The following is a 21,339-nucleotide window of genomic DNA, read 5'->3' on the forward strand; positions in this document are numbered from 1 at the left end:
AAAATTTATCCCTCATGTCCTTTTAAATCTTTCTCCTCTCCCCTTAAAAATATGCCCCCTAGTTTTGAACTCACCCACACTAGGGAAAAGACCCATGTCATTCACCTTATCCACACCTCTCATGGTCTTAGAAACCTCAATAACGTCACTCCTCAACCTCTTAACACTTTACAGTCTATTTTTATATCTCAAACCCTCCATTCCCAGCAACATACTGGTAAATCTTTTCTGACCACATCCAGTTTAATAATATTCTTCTGAAAACTGGGCAACCAGAACTGCACACTGTATTCCAGAAGAAGCCTCACCAACCTCCTGTACAATCACAAGACATCCCAACTTCTATACTAAAGGTCTGAGCTATGAAACCAAGTGTGCTAAATGCCTTCTTAACCACCCTGTCTACCTGTGATGTAGATTTCAAAGAATTATGTATCTGAATCCCTAGGTCCATTGTTCTACCAGACTACCCAGGGACCTAGCATTAATTGTATAAGTCCTGTCCTTGTTTGCATTACCAAAATGCAATACCACACATTTTTTCAATTTAAACTTCATCTGCTGCTCCTCAGCCCATTGATCCAGTTGATCAAAATCTCTTTGTAATCACAAATAACCTTCTTCACTGTCCACTACACCACCAATCTTGGTGTCATCTGCAAACTTACTTAACCATACCTCCTATATTCTCATCCAAATCATTTATATAAATGACAATCAAAAAAGGACCCAGTACTAATCCCTGTGAAACACTACTGGTCTCAGGCCAACAGTCCGAAAAATAACCCTTCACCATCACCCTCTGTCTCTTACCATAAAGCTAATTTTGTATCCAATTGGCAAGCTCACCCTGAATCCCATGTGATTTAACTTTAATTAGTCTACCATGTGGAACCTTGTCAAAGGCTTTACTAAAGTCTAAGTAAACAATATCTACCACTCTGCCCTCATCAGTTGTTTTGGTTACTGCATTAAAAAAACTCAATCAAGTTTGTGAGACATTGTTTTCCTAGCACAAAACAATGCTGACTATCTCTAATCAACCCTTGCCTCTCCAAATGCATGCAAATCCTATCTTTCTCCTACACCACCTCCAACTTACCTACCACTGATGATGTCAGACTCACCGATCTATAGTTTCTTGGCTCCTCCTTACAGCCTTTCTTATGCATTGGCGCAACATTAGCCACCCTCCAGTCCTCCAGTATTTTACCCATGTTTACAGATGATACAAATATGTCTGTTAGGGGCCCCATGATTCCTCTCTAACTTCCCACAACGTCCTGTGAGACACTTGGAGTCAAAGAGTTATAGAGATGTACAGCATGGAAACAGACCCTTCGGTCCAACCCATCCATGCTGGCCAGATATCCCAACCTAATCTAGTCCCACCTGCCAGCACCGAGTCCATATCCCTCCAAACCCTTCCTATTCATATACCCATCCAGATGCCTTTTAAATGTTGCAATTGTACTAGCCTCCACCACTTCCTCTGATGAAAAAGTGCCCCTTAGGTCTCTTTTATATCTTTCCCCTTTCATCCTAAACCTATGCCCTCTAGTTCTGGACTCCCGGTCCCAGGGAAAATACTTTGTCTATTTATCCTTTCCATGCCCCTCATGATTTTACAAACCTCTATAAGGTCACTCCTCAGCCTCCGATGCTCCAGGGAAAACAGCCCTAGCCTACTCACCCTCTCCCTATAGGTCAAATCCTCCAACCCTGGCAACATCCTTGTAAATCTTTTCTGAACCCTGTCAAGTTTCACAAAGGAGAAAAGAATTGCAAACAATATTCCAATAGTGGCCTAACCAATGTCCTGTATAGCCACAACATGACCTCCCAGCTCCTGTACTCAGTATTCTGACCAATAAAGGAAAGCATAGCAAATGCCTTCTTCACTATCTTATCTACCTGTGACTCCACTTTCAAGGAGCTATGAACTTGCACTCCCAGGTCTCTTTGTTCAGCAACACTCCCTAGGACCTTACCATTAAGTGTATAAGTCCTGCTAAGATTTGCTTCCCAAAATGCAGCACCTCACATTTACCTAATTTAAACACTATCTGTCACTTCTCGGCCCATTGCCCCATCTGATCAAGATCCTGTTGTAATCTGAGGTAACCTTCTTTGCTGTCCACTACACCTCCAATTTTGGTGTCATCAGCAAACTTACTAACTGTATCTCTTATGCTCACATCCAAATCATTTATATAAATGATTAAAAGTAATGGACCCAGAACCAATTCTTGTGGCACTCCACTGCTCACAGGCTTCCAGTCTGAAAAACAGCGCTCCACCGCCACCCTGTGTCTTCTACCTTTGAGCCAGTTCTGTATCCAAATGGCAAGTTCTCCCTGTATTCCATGAGATTGAACCTTGCTAATCAGTCTCCCATAGAGAACCTTATCAAATGCCTTACTGAAGTCCATATAGATCACATCTACTGCTCTGTCCTCATCAATCCTATTTGTTACTTCTTCAAAAAACTCAATCAAGTTTGTGAAACATGATTTCCCATGCATTAAGCCATGTTGACTATACCTAATCAGTCCTTGCCTTTCCAAATACATGTACATCTGTCCCTCAGGATTCCCTCCAAGAACTTGCCCACCACCGACGTCAAGCTCACTGGTCTATAGTTCCCTGGCTTGTCCTTACCACCTTTCTTAAACATTGGCACCACGTTAGCCAACCTCCAGTCTTCCAGCACCTCACCTGTGACTATTGGTGATACAAATATCTCAGTAAGAGGCCCAGCAATCACTTCCCTGAGTGTTTGGCTCACCTTTGTTCTCAACTGTACCAGCTTCAGATTGAAATCTTTCCTCACTATCTCCTTGGGTTTCACCCCCCCCAACCTTACTAGTTTAAATCCTCCTGCACAGTTCTAGCAAATCTCCCTGCCAATATACTAGTCCCATTCCAATTTAGGTGCAATCTGTCCTACTTGTGCAGGTTATTTCTACCCCAAAACAGCTTCCAATGATTCAAAAATGGGAATCCTTCTCCTGTACACCAACTCCTCAGCCATGCATTCATCTGCTCTATCGTCCTCTTCCTGCCCTCACTTGCTCGTAGCACTAGGAGTAATCCAGATATTACTACTCTCGAGGACCTCCTTTTTAAATTCCCTTCAGAATCTCAACCTTTTCCCTTCCTATGTTGTTGGTTCCAATGTGTACAATGACCTTCTGCTGGTCCTTCTCCCCCTTGAGAAAATTCTGCACCCTCTCCGAGACATCCTTGATCCTGGCACCAGGGAAGCAACACACCATTCTGATTTTACGCTGCTGGCTGCAGAAGCGTCTGTCTGTACCTCGGACTAGAGAGTCCCCTAATACAATCGCTCACTTGGAACCTGACATACCTCTCATTACATTAGAGCCAGTCTCAAAACCAGAAACCTGGCTCTTCATGCTACATTCCCCTGAGAATCCATCACCCCTACATTTTCCAAAACAGCATATTTGTTTGAAATGTGGATAGCCACAGAAGACTCCTGCACTATCTACCTACCTCTCTTACCTTTCCTGGAGTTAACCCCTGTATGTGACTGTATCTGAGACAACTCCCCCCCCAACAACTCCCCTTCTTATAACTGCCATCCATCACATCCACTTGCTCTTGTAAATTCCTCGTTGCCTCTAATTGCCTCTCCACCCAATACATTCAATCTGATAGGATTTGCAACCAATGGCATTTATTGCAGATATAATCCTCAGTAACCTGTAAAAGCTCTCTAAACTTCCACATCTGACAAGAAGAGCATATCACTCTACTTAGGGCCATTTTTGCTTCTTTCAATCTACAGACCCAGAAAATAGCACTGTCTTATTCCTCTACAAACACTGCTTCAGGTTAAATTAATACTTATTGCTTATATTTTAAGTTTATTTAAGAGACATAGCTCAATAAAACATACAATCAAGAAAGAACCCACTCTACTCATTATTGCAGACTCATTTTAAGGCCGCACTTAAAATCCACTTATCTGCTTCTGTGCTGTGACTGGTCCCAGACAGGCTCCTCCAAGATCAGTTGTGAAGTTTACTTTTTTTAAATTTCGCCAGACGCATTCCGATGTCTAGCGATACATGAATTCAACAGCAAAGGCAGTAACTGCTAACTCTGTCAGTTCGCAATGTGAGTTTCTTTCTTTCGCTCTCTCCTGCACTGACCTCACCATGTGCTTCCTTTGTCTACTCTTCTTTTTAGAAGTACTGTTGTTTTGACTTTTTTTTCTCCGAAGTTCCAAAACAATGCAACAACATATAAAACAGTAATTGCTGCTCCTGGAATTCGAGGAAATCACCTCCAACACCTAAATACCTCAAAAAAGGAGCAGCTGTTACAGCCAGAAATTTTTCCCATCCTCCATCTTGGATTACCCCTTAATCAGGTTCTGGAGATTTATCTTCCTTTATGTTTTCTAATACTTCTGATACTTCCACTTCTGTTAAATTAACTACTTTCAAAGCATCAATATTTATTTCCCTGAGTTTCCTAGCCTCCAGTAAAAGCTGACACAAAGTATTCATTTATATCTCTCTCATCTGAGGTTCAACATGAAGACAACCTCATTGATCTTTAAGGGTTTTACTCTCTTTCTCGAGTTGCTATCTTGCTGTTAATATACTTGTAGAATCTTCTTGGATTATCTTTAACCTTATCTGCCTAGGCCATCTCATGTCCCCTCTTCTTGATTTTCACCTTAAGAATGTACCTACACTCTATATTGTTAAGAGATTCAGCGGGTCCCAGTTGTCTATATCTAAAATGATTCTTTTTAGTTCTTGACTAGAACTTCAAATATCTTCATTCATCCATTATTCCCTCACCTTACTAGCCTTGCCTTTCACTCTAACAGGAACGTAATGCTTCCAAACTCTTGTATTCAGACTTTTTTTGAAGGCCTCCCATTTGTCAGTCATTCCCTTACCTACAAACAGTTTACTTCAATCAACTTTGGAATGTTTTTTGGTGGGAACCTTATATCCTATTAATCTCCTATGTTTGTGAGGGGCTTTAGTTATACTTATATTCTTTGGTTTATGTCAGAAATTACAGTATAAGACAAGCATACTAAGCTAAATGATCTGTGTTTGTGGTCTTTCATGATTCAATCCACTTAACACTTTCAAAAACTGGATTGTGTTTTTTCTGATCTATTACTTTCCATTGAGATCGGGAGCTGACTCCTGAATGTGTGTTACATGGGAAAACATTCAAGTGATACTTTCTTGTGAGGTAAAGACGTAGTCTATATTGAGTTTTGAGAAGATTTGTAGCTCAGGTTGAGGTTTTGGATGTAGGTTTGCTCGCTGAGCTGGAAGATTCATTTCCAGACATTTCGTCATCCTACTAGATAACATCTTCAGTGGGCCTCAGGTGAAGCACTACTGATAATTCCTGCTTTCTATTTATATGTTGGTGATGTCATTTCCTGTGGTGATGTACTTTCCTGTGGTGAAGTCCCTTCCTGTTCCTTTTCTCAGGGGGTGGTAGATGGGGTCTAACTCGATGTGTTTGTTGACAGAGTTCCAGTTGAAATGTCTATCAACAAACACATTGAGTTAGACCCCATCTACTACCCCCTGAGAAAAGGAACAGGAAGGGACTACACCACAGGAAAGTACATCACCAACCCAAAGAAACCCAAACATAGAAAGCAGGGATTATTAGCAGTGCTTTGCCTAAGGCCCACTGAAGATGTTACCTAGTAGGGTGACAAAACGTCTGGAAATGAACCTTCCAGTTAAGCAAGCAAATCTACATTCAAAACGTAGTCTATATGGATTTTGGTAAGGCCTTTGATGAGGTTCCACATAGTAGGCTGCTATGGAGGGTTAGATGGCATGGAATCCAGTGGGAGCTAAAATCGGCTTGATGGTAGAAAGCAGAAGGTAATAGTAGAAGGATGCTTCTCAGATTGGAGGCCTGTGACAAGTGGAGTGCCTCAGGGGTCAGTGTTGAGCCCATTACTCTTTGTTATGTATATCAATGATTTGGATGAGAATGTACAAAGCATGATTAGCAAGTTTCCTGTCACACTAAAATAGGCCATATCATGGATAGTGAGGAAGGTTATCAGAAATTGCAGCAGGACTTTGATCAGCTGGGGAAGTGGGCCGAGAAATAGCAAATGAAGTTTAATATAGATGTGTGAGGTCTTGCATTTTGTAAAGTCAAATCATATAGAAGTTTCATGGTGACTGCTGGGTCCTTAAGGAGTGTAATCGAACAGAGGGATCTTTGAGTTCAAGTTCACAGTTCTCTGAAAGTGAAGTGACAGGTAGTCAGGGCAGTGAAGAAGCCTGTGCCACACTGACTTTTATCAATCAGCGCATTGAGTATAGAAGTTAGGAAGTTATGTTACAGTTATACAGTACATTAGTGAGACCGCACCCGGAGTATTGTGTTCAGTTTTGGTCACCTTGTTTAAGGAAGGATGTTATTAAACTGGAAAGAGTGCAGAAGAAATTTGCAAGGATGTTGCCTGGACTCAATAGTCTGAGTTCTAGGAAGAGGTTGGACAAGCTAGGATCTTTTTTTAAAGAGCGGAGGAAACTGAGGGGGGATCTTATAGAGATGTATAAGATCAAGAGAGGCATGGACAGAGTTGGGGAATCGAGGGCTAGAGGGCATCAGTTTAAGGTTACAGGGGAAAGAATAAAAGGGAACCTGAGGGACAGCTTTTTTTACACAGAGGGTGATACGCATATGGTATGAGCTACCAGTGGAAGTGATTGAGGTGGGTTCATTGACAATGTTTAAAAGGCATTTGGACAAATCTGTAGATAGGAAAGATTTAGAAGAATATAGGCCAAGTGAGGGGAAATGTAGTTAGCATGGGTGGACATTTTGGTCAGCATGGACCAGTTTGGACCAAAAGGCTGTCTCTGTGCTGTTGTTGATGAATATTTTGTTCCACAAATCCGGACGACACAAGTTTCAGTACAACGGTAGATGCTTTATTATTGGACAGCTGGCGAGAGATTCTCAATGTCCCCAAAAGTAGTTGTGCATCTATTTGTGGTGACACTTCTCCACGAATCTCTACTCTACACACAAAGGCAGTACATTTTATTGGAATAATACAAAAGATCTATAAGTCACATGGTTGATTGTCGTTACATTGTTTCAGATGGGCAACTATAATTTTACAAGGCCTGGTGAATGTCGATGTCCTATGATAACGTTTGAATGGATTACAGGGACTGATTATCGTATTCTTTGCCAGTTCTGAATGGGGGCTTCACATACCTATGCTAATACGGAGGGGAAGCAAGATAACGGGAGCAGGAGGCAGTTTAATAGGGTTGTGGCCAAGGCTAACAGTCTTGTCTGGGAGGACAAATACCTTTGTCTGAGGCTGCAGGGGAATCCATGTGTGTGTGGCTAAAATGGATTTCTTCTCTAAGATTCAGTCAGCCTCCTCCCTACTGAGATGTTCTGTCTATTCTGTAAGAGGACAGACATGCAGTTGATACTACAATGAGTCTCTTTGGTAGTAGGATGTTTAACCCTTGAGTCCCCAGTATGCCTTGAAAGAGAAATAAAACATGGAACTGATCCCTTTGTGGCTTTCTAACTTCCTCACTATAGGACTTTGACTCTATAACTTGATGTTAGAAAATAGATCTAAAACCTATCTTGTCAAGTTACTGCAAATTGGGAAAGATTTGCAGATTTGAAAATGTATACAGGGATAATTATAATCCTCCATTCATCTTTGCTTCCATCACTTTACTAAACCCCTCTCCGACACAGCCCAAACTGCTAAAATATCTGACAATTGTATTGTATTTTGGATAATTAATTTGATGTGTTAACCTCTTGACACACACAGTTTATTTTTGCTGTATATGCTAGATGTCTCAAGTATTTTTTGGAAGTTAGAAACAGGTTTTTATATTATCGTGGAGACCTTTGCATAAATGTGGATTTAATTCTTTAGAGCGACCAGATGAATGGACATATGTTTTGCAGTATGGTTGAAGTGTTGGATCACTGATACCATACCCTTGTTATCTTGTTGTTTATGCATTCTGGAAGATAAACATAGGTGAAAACACTCAATTTAGTTTTCCCATTCAATGTACATTTTCCTTTTTCATTAATAATTTATGTTTTTGTGATTGATCTTCTATAAAAGAAGAATCTTGAAGGAAACAGTTTGATTTGTCCTACAATCTAAAACCAAACTAATAAGAATATTATTTACTGCAGCATTTTCTTTGAGTCATAAGTATCAAACTGCAGTGCCTGGTTGTTACCATCATTTAAAAATATATTCTGATGGCTAACATGAGCTGATTGCTTTGCCAGTAGTGAGGAATATGGAGTATATAAGCTCTTTAGTGCAAAAACACAATTTGATGATGCAGGTGCAAAAGAGCAGAATGAATTGCAAATTTTGACTCTGCAACTTGGAGATAGAATATTCTTAACTTGATCAAACAACAATAATATTCACCAGTGTTACTATGTCAACTGTGCAGGAGAATTGAATTACACTAAAATGATTATATGTTAAAATATTCCCTGTTTAGCTCTAAGAATCCTAACAACAGTATTCGATAGTCTTTATATTGAAAATGAGTGCTATACATCAGTTTAAGATAACGGAAAGTATGTTAAAATGTTCAAACGTCCTTTGATATTAGACTCCCAAGATCAGAGTCAGGAGGTAAATAGCTGGCAACAAAATGGAAAACACAGGAGGCGCTAAGGGTAATTATTCAATTTGGCATTCTCAGCTGCTTCATCAATGACCTTCCCTCTGTTATATGACCAGAAGTGGGGATGTTTGCCAATTATTGCACAATGTTCATCATTCATGACTCCTCAGACATTTAAGCAGTCCATGTTCAAATGCAACAAAACCAAACGTTTTCCAGCTTGGATTGATAAGTTACAAGTAACATTCGCGCCACACAAATGCCAGGCTGTGACCATCATCATCAATAAGAAACAATCTAATCACTGTCCCTAAACATTTAATGGTGTTACCATCACTGTATTCCCCCACAACATCCTTTGGGTTACTACTGACCAGAGATCAACTGGAACCACCACATAAACATAATGGCTTCATGAGCAGTCCAGGGGCTAGGAATACTGCAGTGAGTAATTCACCTCTTGACTCCCTAAACCCTGTACATAATCTACAAGGCACAAGTCAGGAGTGTGATGGAATACTCCCCACTTGCCTGGATGCATGCAATTCCAACAACATTGTTTGAGATGGTGACCAAACAGGTGGAAGAGGGTAAAGCTGTTGATGTAGTGTGTATGGATTTCAATATGGCGGTTGATAAGGTTCTCCATAGTAGGCTATTGCACAAAATACGGAGGCATGGGATTGAGGGTGATTAAGTGGTTTGGATCAGAAATTGGCTAGCTGAAAGAAGGCAGAGGGTGGTGGTTGATGGGAAATGTTCATCCTGCAGTTCAGTTACTAGTCGTGTACTGCAAGGATATGTTTTGGGGCCACTGCTCATTGTCGTTTTTATAAATAACCTAGATGTGAGTGTGGAAGGATGGCTTAGTAAATTTGCGAATGACACTAAGGTCGGTGAAGTTATGGACAGTGCTGAAGGATGTTGCAGGTTACAGAGTGACATAGATAAGCTGCAGAGCTGAGCTGAGAGGTGGCAAATGGTGTTTAAAACGGAAAAGTGTGAGGTGATTCACATTAGAAGGAGCAATAGAAAGAGAGTACTGGGTTAATGGTAAGATTCTTGGTAATGTAGATAAGCAGAGAGATCACGGTGTCCATATACATAAGTCTCTGAAAGATGCCACCCAGGTTGATAGAGTTGTTAAGAAGGCATATAATGTGTTAGCTTTTTTTTACAGAGGGAGTTTTGGAGCCATGAGGTCATGCTGCAGCTGTACGGAACTCTGGTGCGGCCCCGCTTGGAGTATTGCGTGCAGTTCTGGTCACCGCATTATAGGAAGGATGTGGAAGCTTTGGAAAGGGTTCAGAGGAGATTTACTAGGATATTGCCTGGTATGGAGGGAAGGTCTCATGAGGAAAGGCTGAGGGACCTGAGGCTGTTTTCGTTAGAGAGAAGAAGGTTGAGAGGTGACTTATTTGAGACACTTAAGATAATCAGAGGGTTAGACAGGATTGACAGTGAAAGCCGTTTTCCTCGGATGGTGATGGCTAGCACGAAGGAACATAGCGTTACATTGATGGGTGATTGATATAGGGGAGATGTCAGAGGTAGTTTCTTTACTCAGAGTAATAAGGGCATAGAATGCACTGCCTGCAACAGTAGTAGACTCACCAACTTTAAGGGCATTTAAATGGTCATTGGATAGACATATGGATGAATGTCACATAATGTAGGATAGATAGGCTTCAGATTGGTTCTACAGGTCACACAACATCGAGGGCCAAAGGGCTTGTACTGCACTGTAATGTTCTATGTTCTAACACTCAAGAAGCTTGACGCCATCCAGGTCAAAGTAGCCTGCATAACTGGCACCATATCCACAAACATCCCCTCCCTCCGACACCAATGCTCCGTAGCAACAATGTATTCTGTCTAAAGATGCATTGCAGAAAATCACCAAAGTTCCTCAGACAGCACCTTCCAAATTCTCAACCATTTTCATCTAGAAGAACAAGGACAGCAGATAGATGGGAATACCACCTCCAAGTTTCCCTCCAAGCCACTCAGCATCCTGACTTAGAAATATATTACCATCCATTCACAGTCGTTGGGTTAAAAACTTGGAATTCCCTCCTGAATAGTATTGTGACTGATCTGCAGCAGTAAAAGAAGACATCTCATCACCACCTTCTCAAGCACAACTAAGGATAGCCAATAAACGTTGGCTGGCCAGTCAGCAACACTCACATCCCATGAATGAAGGAAAAGGAGTGATCTTGCACATGGATTGTATTGGGAACATTGTTCACCATTTACATAAATAATTTGATCTTTGCAAGAAATACAGCTTCAAAATTTGCAGTCAAATTTAGAGCTGCTATTAATACAGAAGAAAACTGCATAAAAATCGAGGAACACTTTAATAATGCTGTAGAATATATATGTAATTTGCAAATAATCTTTAATATAAATAAATACGAGGTGGTGGAATATGGTTGGAAGAGTAAGGAGGATAACAAATTTCAAGATAAGTTAAGAAGAGAGAAAGACTAGGATCTGTTAAGCACTTTTCATGGTCACTCAGCCATTGGACACAGGCCAAAATATTTCTTTTTGAGTGCCCTTCTTGAGATTTCCTTGAGGGCTAGATTTTTCAGGGGCTACGTTTTGGTTTAATGGGCTCTTTTTCATTGCCTCGTATATTAGATAATGCTATCAAATGGAAACATTACCTTCTATGTTTCACTTGACATATAAAGTGCTTGGACTCTGAGAATCAGATTTAGAAGGATTCATCAATATCTTCATGTTATGGACCAGAATAGACCCCTGCAAAATATTTCAAGAAATTATCCTGGACCCTAACTTTGCTAGTTGTTTTAAGCAGGCATACAGTGTATATTCCACGAGTGATGACACTGGTCAAACCACTTAGTTTTAAACCAGAACTTATTTCCAAGATTACTGAATGAAAAACAAACAAAAGAGAACAGAATATAGAATAACGTAACCTATCCAAAAGCCCAACTAATTATCTCAACTTTTAATGATGCTGTTCCAATTATTTGCAACAATTCCCATAAGCACCCCTTGGCAAAAAAAGGTAGGACAGGGTCCTATAGGAGAGAGAGATGGCACAGGGATTCGGCATGGAACACCTTCTTCCATGTAGTTGTTTCTTAGACCAGCAGTCTCAAACTGACTGCTTTCAATCAGCCAGACTGCTAAAAAAAAAGACCAAACCAAACCAGAGAAAAGCTGGGCTGGGAGAACTGACCACTTCCATATCATTGTACAAGAGTTTCTTTTTTATAAAACTTGAAAGCCTTTTTCCTGAGACAGTATCTGTTAGCTATAATCAGGTTAGCCCTAAAACCCTTCAAAGCTAGACTTTTCGGAATTGTTGCTTTTACGACATCTCTGAAGAAAGGGCCAAGGTCAGCATAATCTTATTAAAGGAACAGCATCATCAAACTTAATAATCATCACCTTCTATTAATTTTAAAGCCATGTGACAAAAACACATCAATTTACAGAGGAATTGCGATTATTCGAATATCAATTATTCTAATATTGGATTATCTGAAGGGGATTTCGAGGTTATTGTGGTTATGTTTGCTGAGCTGGGAATTTGTCTTGCAAACGTTTTGTCCCCTGTCTAGGTGACATCCTCAGTGCTTGGAGTGTCCTGTGAAGCGCTTCTGTGCTGTTTCCTCCGGCATTTATAGTGGCCTGTCTCTGCCGCTTCCGGTTAGACAGGCCACTATAAATGCCAGAGGAAACAGCACAGAAGCACTTCACAGGAAGCTCCCAAGCACTGAGGATGTCACCTAGACAGGGGACGAAACGTTTGCAAGACGAATTCCCAGCTCGGCGAACAGAACCACAACAACGAGCACCCGAGCTACAAATCTTCTTCCAAACTTTGAGGGTTTTCGAGGTCCTGACAGAAACATTATATCAAAGATGTGTTTCCAACACTGATCGCATCTTTTGTTTACAGTGATTAAAAGTGAACTTGGCTTACTGAAATGCTGCCGAGAACAGTCCTAGACTGATGGAAGCCCAGGCGTGTACCCTAAACCACCACCACCCCCCCCCCCCGGCCCCGCTGCCGCTCCCCGCGCGCAGATAATCTCTACAACATTGTCCTGTACAGGGCAAAGATGAAACCTGTCAAGAAGTTGCAGTAAAAGGATGTGTGTGTGTGCGCATGCACTATTTGGAGACTCACCCCCCAAAAGGCAGTAGCAGCAGTCTTATTGGTGTTCAGTCTGGCTGCCCCGAAGAGGAGTCGGGGGCAGGCGGGGTGTGAGGGTGGGGACAGTATTGGACAGGGTTGGGAGCTGCTGGATTGGAGTGGAGTGGAGTGGAGGCTCTGACGGGTTTGGGGGAGGGTGGGGGCGGACAGGTGTTGGTGTTGGTTGGGGGAGGGCGGCGGATGAGGTGGATCGGGTTTGGGGTGTGGGCAGGGGTGGGATTGGACGGGTTGGGGGGGTGGGCGGGGGGGTGGGTTTGAACGGGGCTTGGGAGCTGTGGTGGAGGTGGAGGGTAGGGTTGGACAGGGTTGGGGGCGCGGGGGCTCGCACGCAGTGTGCTGTTGTCTAGTCTCCTGAACATGGAGTGGACTTAACAGAAAACTGTGAGCCCCAGAGGAAAGACATTTAATCAGTTAACCGAATAATCAGTTATCTGGACAAAATAGTGCCCACCCATCTCATTTGGATAATCGAGGTTCCTCTGCCCTGTTTTTCCACCATTTATGCACAAAGCTAGAATTTTTAACCAGACAGATACAACCCTTTTACTGCAGCTCAGATCTCAATCTCAGATTTTGAATTAACATTAACGACAATAGCAGCAACTACACTTTCCTGTCATACAATACCTCCTGATTTTATGCAAGCTCAGTAACATTTGCTTCTACTGCTGTGCTCCAAACCAGCTGCCATTGCATAATGAAATGGTTCTGAATGAGTTAATGTTCATGTTATAGTGAGTTCTGCCTATTCTGACAATGTCACACAGACTCTGGGTGGAGACATCTGAGCTCTGCATGAATACACAAAGGGAGCAGGTAGATTCAGTACAGCAGTTCTTGGTAATTATGTCTCAAGTTAATGTGAACTGTACACACTCATATCATGCAATAAACTACATTGTTATGTGAGAAAATTGTTCATTCATATCTGGTATAAAATAAAAATGGGAAAGGTAGCCAAACCATGGATTAATTAAGAGATTATATTAGATCTAAGGAAGAGGCATACAAATTGGCCAGAAAAAAGAATAGCAGATCTGAGGAGTGGGATCAGCCTAGAATTCTGCAAAGGAAAACAAAGGGATTGATTAAGAAAGGGAAACTAGAGTTTGCAGAAACATAAAAAATAATTGTGAAAGTTTTTATAGGTATGGGAAAATAAAAGTTTGGTGAAGGTCCCTTACAACAGAAACAGGAGAATTAATAATGGGGAATAAAGAAATGGCTCACCATCTAAATACATACATTGGTTCTGGGTCCACAAAAAACATACTAGAAATGCTGGAGAACACAGGATTTAGTGAGAGGGAGGAACTGAAGGAAATCAGTATTAGTAGGGAAATGGTGTTAGATAATTTGATGGGATTGAACGCCATTAAACCACCAGGCCTCGATGATATACATCCCAGTGTATCTGAGGAAGTGATCCTAGAAATAGGTGATGCATTGGTAGTTATCTTCCAAGATTCTATAGATTCTGGAATAGTACCTATAGATTGGAAGGTAGGTAATGTAACCCTACTATTTAAAAAGGGAGACAGAGGGAAAAAAATGGACTTAGTAGACCAGTCAGTCTGATATCGGTATTGGGGAAAATGCTCGCGTCCATTATAAAAGATTTAAGAGCTAAGCATTTGGAAAAAAGTGACAGGATTGGACAAAGTCAGCAAGGATTTACCAGCAATTGGCCCATATATCCCTCTAAACCTTTCCCATTCACATACTCATCCAGATGCCTTTTAAATGTTGTAATTTTACCAGCCTCCACCACTTCCACTGGCAGCTCATTCCATACACTCACCTCCATGTGTGTGAAAAAGTTGCCCCTCAGTTCCTTCTTAAATCTTTCCCCTCTCACCTTAAAACTATGCCCTCTAGTTTTGGACTTTCCCACCCTAGGAAAAAGACCTTGGCTATTCACAGTATACATGCCCCTCATGATTTTATAAACCACTACAAGATCACCCTCAGTCTCTGACACACCAGGGAAAATAGTCTCCGTCTATTCAGCCTCTCCCTATAACTTAAACTCTCTAGTCCTGGCAACATCTTTGTAAATCTCTTTTGCACTCTCTCAAGTTTAACAGCATCCTTCCTATAGAAGGGCAACCAGAATTATGTGCAATATTCTAAAAGTGGCCTCATTCAATGTTCTTTGAAACAAGCTGTAAATGAAACAATTAGTTTAAACTTAAGAGCAAACCCACTATTGTCCTAAGCTTAGCTGTCCAGCTGCTTTGAGTTCACCCTCTGACACATCAACACCCAGGCTTACTTACTTTGTAGTTTCTCTGTATCACTGAACTCCTATTGCTTTTTTAAAAAAAATACAATGCCTTGTTGCAGTTCTACAAGGTGTTAGTTAGGTCACATTTGGAGTTGTGCATGCAAATCTGGTTGCCCTGCCATAAAAAGGATATAATTAAACTGGAAAGAGTGCAGAAAAGATTTACTAGGATGCTACCTGGACTGGAAGGTTTGAGTTATAAGGAGTAGTTGGACAGGCTGGGACTTTTTTTTCATTGGACTGTAGGAGACTGAGGAATGACCTTTATAGAAATCTTTTAAAATATGAGAAGCATAGATCAGGTAGATAGCTAAGAGCTTTTCTCCATGATCAGGGAGTCTAAAACTAGAGAGCATAGGTTAAAGTGAGAGGGTAGAGACACAAAAGGGTCTAGAGGGGCATTTTTTTCACATAGCGGGTGCTGAGTATCTGAGCACAAGCTGTCAGAGGCAGTGGTGAAGGGGAGTACTATTTTGTCATTTAACAAACATTTGGACAAGTACATGCAGGGGATAGGTATGGTGGGAAATGGACCAAAAGCAGGCAAATGGGACTAGATTAACTGTGAAAACTGGGTGGCGTAGGCAAGTTAGACCAAAGGGCTTGTTTCCATGCTGTAAACCTCTATGACTCTTTGAAGTGCTCACCTCAAGGCTTTAAAAGTTCATTAATAAGCTGTTCTGGTCAATCCATCTTGCACTGCGCACAAAAAAGCACACCAATGCCTCTACTTCTTCAGAAGGCTAAGGAGATTCAGCATGTCCATAATAACGCTTACCAATTTTATTGTAGATGCACCACAGAATCTGGATGCATCACAGGTTATGCTGGCAACTGCTCTGCCAAGACCTCAAGAATAAACAGAGTTGTGAACACAGCCCAGTCCATCACGCAAACAAGCTTTCCTTCCATTGACTCTGTCTATATTTTCTCTGTCTCTACTTGTCAGGACAGCAACCAACATAATGAAAAAGCCCTCCCACTCTTTCCATTGGGCAGAAGATACAAAAATTTGAAAGCAACAGATTCAAGAACAGCTATTATAAGACTACTGAATAGACCTTTCATATATTAAAGTTAATCTTTCTCTGTATCTTCTCTGTAGCTGCCATACTGTATTCTACATTTTGTTCTATTACTCTGATGTACTTATGTCTGGCGTGATTTGCTTGGATAGCACACAAAACAATACTTTTCATTGTATCTCAGTACATGTAGCAGTAGTAAAATTAAAATCAAAAATCATTAAAATGCAACTGGACAGTACAAATCTCCGGATTCCCCAGTACAATTTATGAATCAAAAATAAATGAAATGAAACCAGTTTTTTAAAACCAAATACAGAATAAAAATTAAACTCGTTCTTAACAATCAGTTAAAGACAACAGGCTGATGTGAAATAGAAGCATGAACATGGAGCAGTTGTAAAAATGGTCTGTTTCTGAACTGTAAGTACTAGATGATACCATGGTTATTTTTATAAATTTGATAGAATTAAATGGATCTGAATTTATTTCTGGTTTTGAATGAAAACAAAAATTCACCCAGTATGTTTCATGCCAAATGAATGGATTTTTGAACATGTAGAAATGTACAGATTTAAATGCAGGCAATTGAAGCCAACCTTTTAATTAATAATATGTAATTTTTTTATGAAGATATGTAGAATGTCAGTTTTAATGTTTAATTTGTTTGTATCCCTTATTTCACAGACGGTACGTCATGGCTTCCCCTGTCAACCTTCTGCCTTAGCTTTTGATCCAGTGCAAAAAATCCTGGCTATTGGATGCCGTACAGGAGCACTACGAATGTATCCTTTAAAAAAATTGGTTTAGCTTGCTTACAAGAAGGTTTGTAGCAGTGGATACTTGCATTGTCTCAGATACTGACTATTGCTTTCTTCTACGTTGAATCTGGAACTCACAGTCAATGATAACGTATTGTCTTGTCTCATTATGGTGAGTGTATTTACCTGAAGCTTTGCCTATCCTGACATATTATTCAAATGAATCTTGTCTGACAGTATTATACTCATATGACTATGGTTATGTTGCAAAGTGATAATGTGATTCATTTTGGATCAACTGCAGATGTTTGGGAAGGTATTTTCTTTTATCACATTTTCCTTGTTGATATTGTGGTTTGCCATAAACTGACCCACATGGTACAAAGAGAAACAGCTCAGATTTCTCTCAGCACAACTACCTGTAATGCTCTTACCATTTTGTTTAACTGTGGTTTGATCTCTCATGGTTGAAATTATCGTTCACTTATTGTTTTTGATTTCCTTGTCATTATATTATTGTTTTGCTTGTTGCATACTTTTCAGCTATTTTAAGGTTGAAGCCCCTTTTGACTTTCAGAATAAATTTTCACCATTCACAAAATCCATCTGTGAGGAAGTCACACTACTAAGGGTAGCCAGCAGAAACTGTAATAAAATTAAAAGACTAACTTCACTATATTGATGAGGTACTATGATTTTACCCTGGATGTGTTGTATTAAAAGCAAACTTGATTTTGTTCATTCAGCATCAACAATGTTGATCAATAGCTATACTTATAACAGCGAAGTGATTTGAAATGTGGTATATATCAAAGAAAATATATTCAACAATCACAGTTTCATTGAAAATAACAGAGTTGCTTATTTCAGAATTCTGTGTAACAGGCCACACCAATCAATCTGCTCACTTCAGGATTTACCCTTTGAACAAGATGGGCTAAATACTTCACAAATAATAGAGTTCAGAAACTCCTAACTGCAAATTGAATCAATTCCAGACTTCTTATGCAAAGTTAATAAAGAAAAGTACTTTATTGCCATAATAAGAACAGAAATTCTAGAAATATGTAGCAGCTTAGGCAATATCTATGGAGAAAGGATGGTTGGCTTAGTTGATGATTGGTGGGAGAAGGCAAGGGTTAGGGCATAAAATTGTCAAATCACAAAATGTGACTTCCCCTGTGGCTGTTGCCACTTTAGTGGTAGGAGATGTTGAGGAATCTGGGAGTTCTCCTTTGGAGGAGCTAATTATTATTAGCATATTTAAGTGAACTGTGCATCGTGTGATTAATAATTTGAATTTAATGCCTGCTGCATAGGTCCAGGAAGATTGGCAACAAAACCAAGGCAAAATTGAATAGCAGTTTAGCAACAATTTAGCAATTTAGTTTCACAATTCAGGATGTGAGGGAGTAGTTTTGCTTGGCTAGATGTGTTCAATTCCAACAACAGTCACACACCTGACAGCAGATATTCAGGACAAAGCCGCTGCTTGATTGCTACACCATCCTTAATCTTAAATTTACACTTGTTCTGCCACCAGTGCACACTAGCAGAAATATATACTATCTGCAGGATGCACTGCAATAACTCACCAGGATTCCTTTAACAATGCCTTCCAAACCTGCAATCGCTACCACCTAGACAGAGCACTGCTGCTTGAAAATTCTTCTATAAATTACATGTCCTGACTTAGAAATACATAATTCCTTCATTGTCCCAGGCCAAATAAATATACGAAAGGGACAGTAACTATAGTAAGCGTTGATCCCCTAGAGGTAGAGATTGGAAAAATCGTCATGGAAAATGGCAGACACATCAAACAAGTACATTGTGTCTGTCTTCTTGTAGAAGTCTCAAATTGTATACCAGAAATAAAACATAACATGGTGCTAAAAATTGTGAGTAAAGTAAGGTAATAAACAGAAAAAATGTATTGGAGAAACAGAAAGAACTAAACTCTAATAAATGTCGTGACTGTTGGTTTGTCTGAGAGCTCAAAGAAAAGTAACTGCTGAGGTAGTGGTTGTGACAATTGTGATTTTCCAAAATTCCCCAGGTTCTAGAATATCTCAGCAGAATTAAAATTAGCATTGTAACATTGCCAGTTAAGAAAGGAGGGAGTAAACTGGGAACTAGAGGCTGGTTAGCTTCACTAGGAAAATGCTAGAATCTCTTATTAAAGAAGTTTCAATAATGCACTTAAAATCATAATATGATCAGACATAGTCCAACCTGGTTTTATAAAAGAGAAACATTTTAATTTTTTGGGGATGTAATTAGTAGTGTAGATAAAGTAGAACCAGTAAACATAGTATATTTGGATTTCAGAAGTCATTCAAATATAGTATCACAAAAAGGTTAATACATAACGTAAGGACTCTTATTTGAATATAATATTTTAATAGTTAATGGGCAGGAGTCAGGGATGAATAGGGCATTTTCAAGCTAGTGACCCATGGTTTGCTGTAATATTTTAGCTAAGGAATCAATTCTTTACAATCTATATTAATAACTTGTATGAGGATACTGAGAATAATATATCTAAGTTTGAGGATACAAAATCAAGTGGGAATGTAAACAATGAGGAGGATACAGATATACAGCAAAGAGAAATGAAAAGATTAAATGAACGGGTCGTAATGGGGAAGTATGAGGTTACTCAGTTCAGTAGTAAGAATAGAAAAGCAGAATCTTTTAAGGATGTTACTTACGTAAATGATATTCAGAATAATTTTGGTGTACTCATACAAGGAACACAAAATATTAGCATCCAAGTACAGCAAGCAATTAGGAATACAAATGATATCTTGATTTTTAATCTAAAGGAAATTGAAGAGCGGGATGAGAATGCCTTGCTACAATTACACAGAGCTATGATGATGATGCCATAAGTGGAGAACTATGTGCAATTTCATTTTTAAGGAAGGATATACTTGCAGTGGACATCATGCCACAAAGGTTCACTAGATTCATTTCTGGGATGAAAGAGGTGTCCTATAGTGAGAGGATATGTAAATTCAGTCTGAATTCTCTGGAGTTTAGAAGAATGCGAAGATGATCTCCATGAAACTTAACAAGATTCTGAAAGGGCTTGAGGGATAGATTGAAGAGGTTGTTTCCCATGGCTGGGGAACTTTGAACATTGTGAACATGGTCTCAGGATAAGGGCCTGACCCTTTAGGACTGAAGGTAAAAACAATGACTGCAGATGCTGAAAACCAAATACTGGATTAGTGGTGCTGGAAGAGCACAGCAGTTCAGGCAGCATCCAACGAGCAGCGAAATCCTGGACATTGTTTTCACTCAAAGGGTTGTAAATCTTTGGAATTCTATGCCACAAGATTGTGGATCATTGAATATATTTGAAGTCAAGTTAGATAGAGTTTTGGTCCATCAAGAAATCAAAATGGGACGAGTAGGTTAGGAAGTAAAGCTAAGTTTTATGGGTCCTGTGGTGGTGCATCCTCAATGAATGAACTCAGAAGTTATAGAGGCATACAGCATGGAAACAGGCCCTTCAACCTACTGTATCCATGCCGACCAGGTTTCCTAACCTGATCTAGCCCCATTTTTCTGTGTTTGGCTCTTATCCCTCTAAATCTTTCCTATCCATGTACCTATCCAAATGTCTTTTAAATATTGTAATTGTACCTGCCTCTACCACTGCCTCTGGCAACTTGTTCCATATACCCACCACCCTCTGTGTGAAAAGATTGCCCTTTTCTCCTCTAACCTTAAACCTATGCCCTCTAGTTTTGGACTCACCATCCTTTTGAAAGGGCCTTGACTATTCACGTTGTCTATGCCCCACATGATTTCATAAATCTCTGTAAGGTCACCTCCTACGCTCCAAGGAATAAAAGTTCCAGCTTCTCCTTATAACTCAAACCTTCCGGTCTTGGTAACATTCTTGCAAGCATTTTCTTCACCCTTGTGATCTAATAACATCCTTTCGATAGCAGGGCAACCAGAATTGTACGCAGTACTCCAAATGTGACCTCACTAATGTCTTGTGCAGCTGTAGCATGATGTCCCAACTCCTGTTCTCAATGCTCTGACTGATGAAGGCAAGCATGCCAAACACCTACATAATCTCCTTATTTACCTAACCATTTCATATCCATCTCTCACACTCTGGGCTCCATCTCTACTAAGTAGCCACATTAGTAGCCACACACACAGACGACAAGCAACATGAATTTGACTGGGACAACACTACCATTATAGGGCAAGCCAAACAGAGAACAGCCAGGGAATTCCTAGAGGCATGGCACTCATCCACAGATTCAATCAACAAACACATCGACCTGGACCCAATATACCGACCACTACAGTGGACAGCTCGAACTGACAACCGGAAGCGGCAGAGACAGGC

General features: G+C 40.2%; 1 protein-coding gene across 1 annotated transcript in view; it reads left to right on the forward strand.

The window, feature by feature from the left end:
• The window catches only part of LOC140486319 (syntaxin-binding protein 5-like), a 549,610-nt gene that overhangs the window by 40,280 nt on the left and 487,991 nt on the right, over nucleotides 1-21,339 (forward strand). Inside the window, exon 2 of the mRNA XM_072585292.1 lies at nucleotides 16,888-16,985. Coding sequence (XP_072441393.1) covers nucleotides 16,888-16,985 — 98 coding nt within the window. The remainder of the gene's footprint in view (nucleotides 1-16,887; nucleotides 16,986-21,339) is intronic.

The sequence above is a fragment of the Chiloscyllium punctatum genome, chromosome 15 (genome assembly GCF_047496795.1).
Source record: "Chiloscyllium punctatum isolate Juve2018m chromosome 15, sChiPun1.3, whole genome shotgun sequence".
In the NCBI taxonomy this organism is placed as follows: Eukaryota; Metazoa; Chordata; class Chondrichthyes; order Orectolobiformes; family Hemiscylliidae; genus Chiloscyllium; species Chiloscyllium punctatum.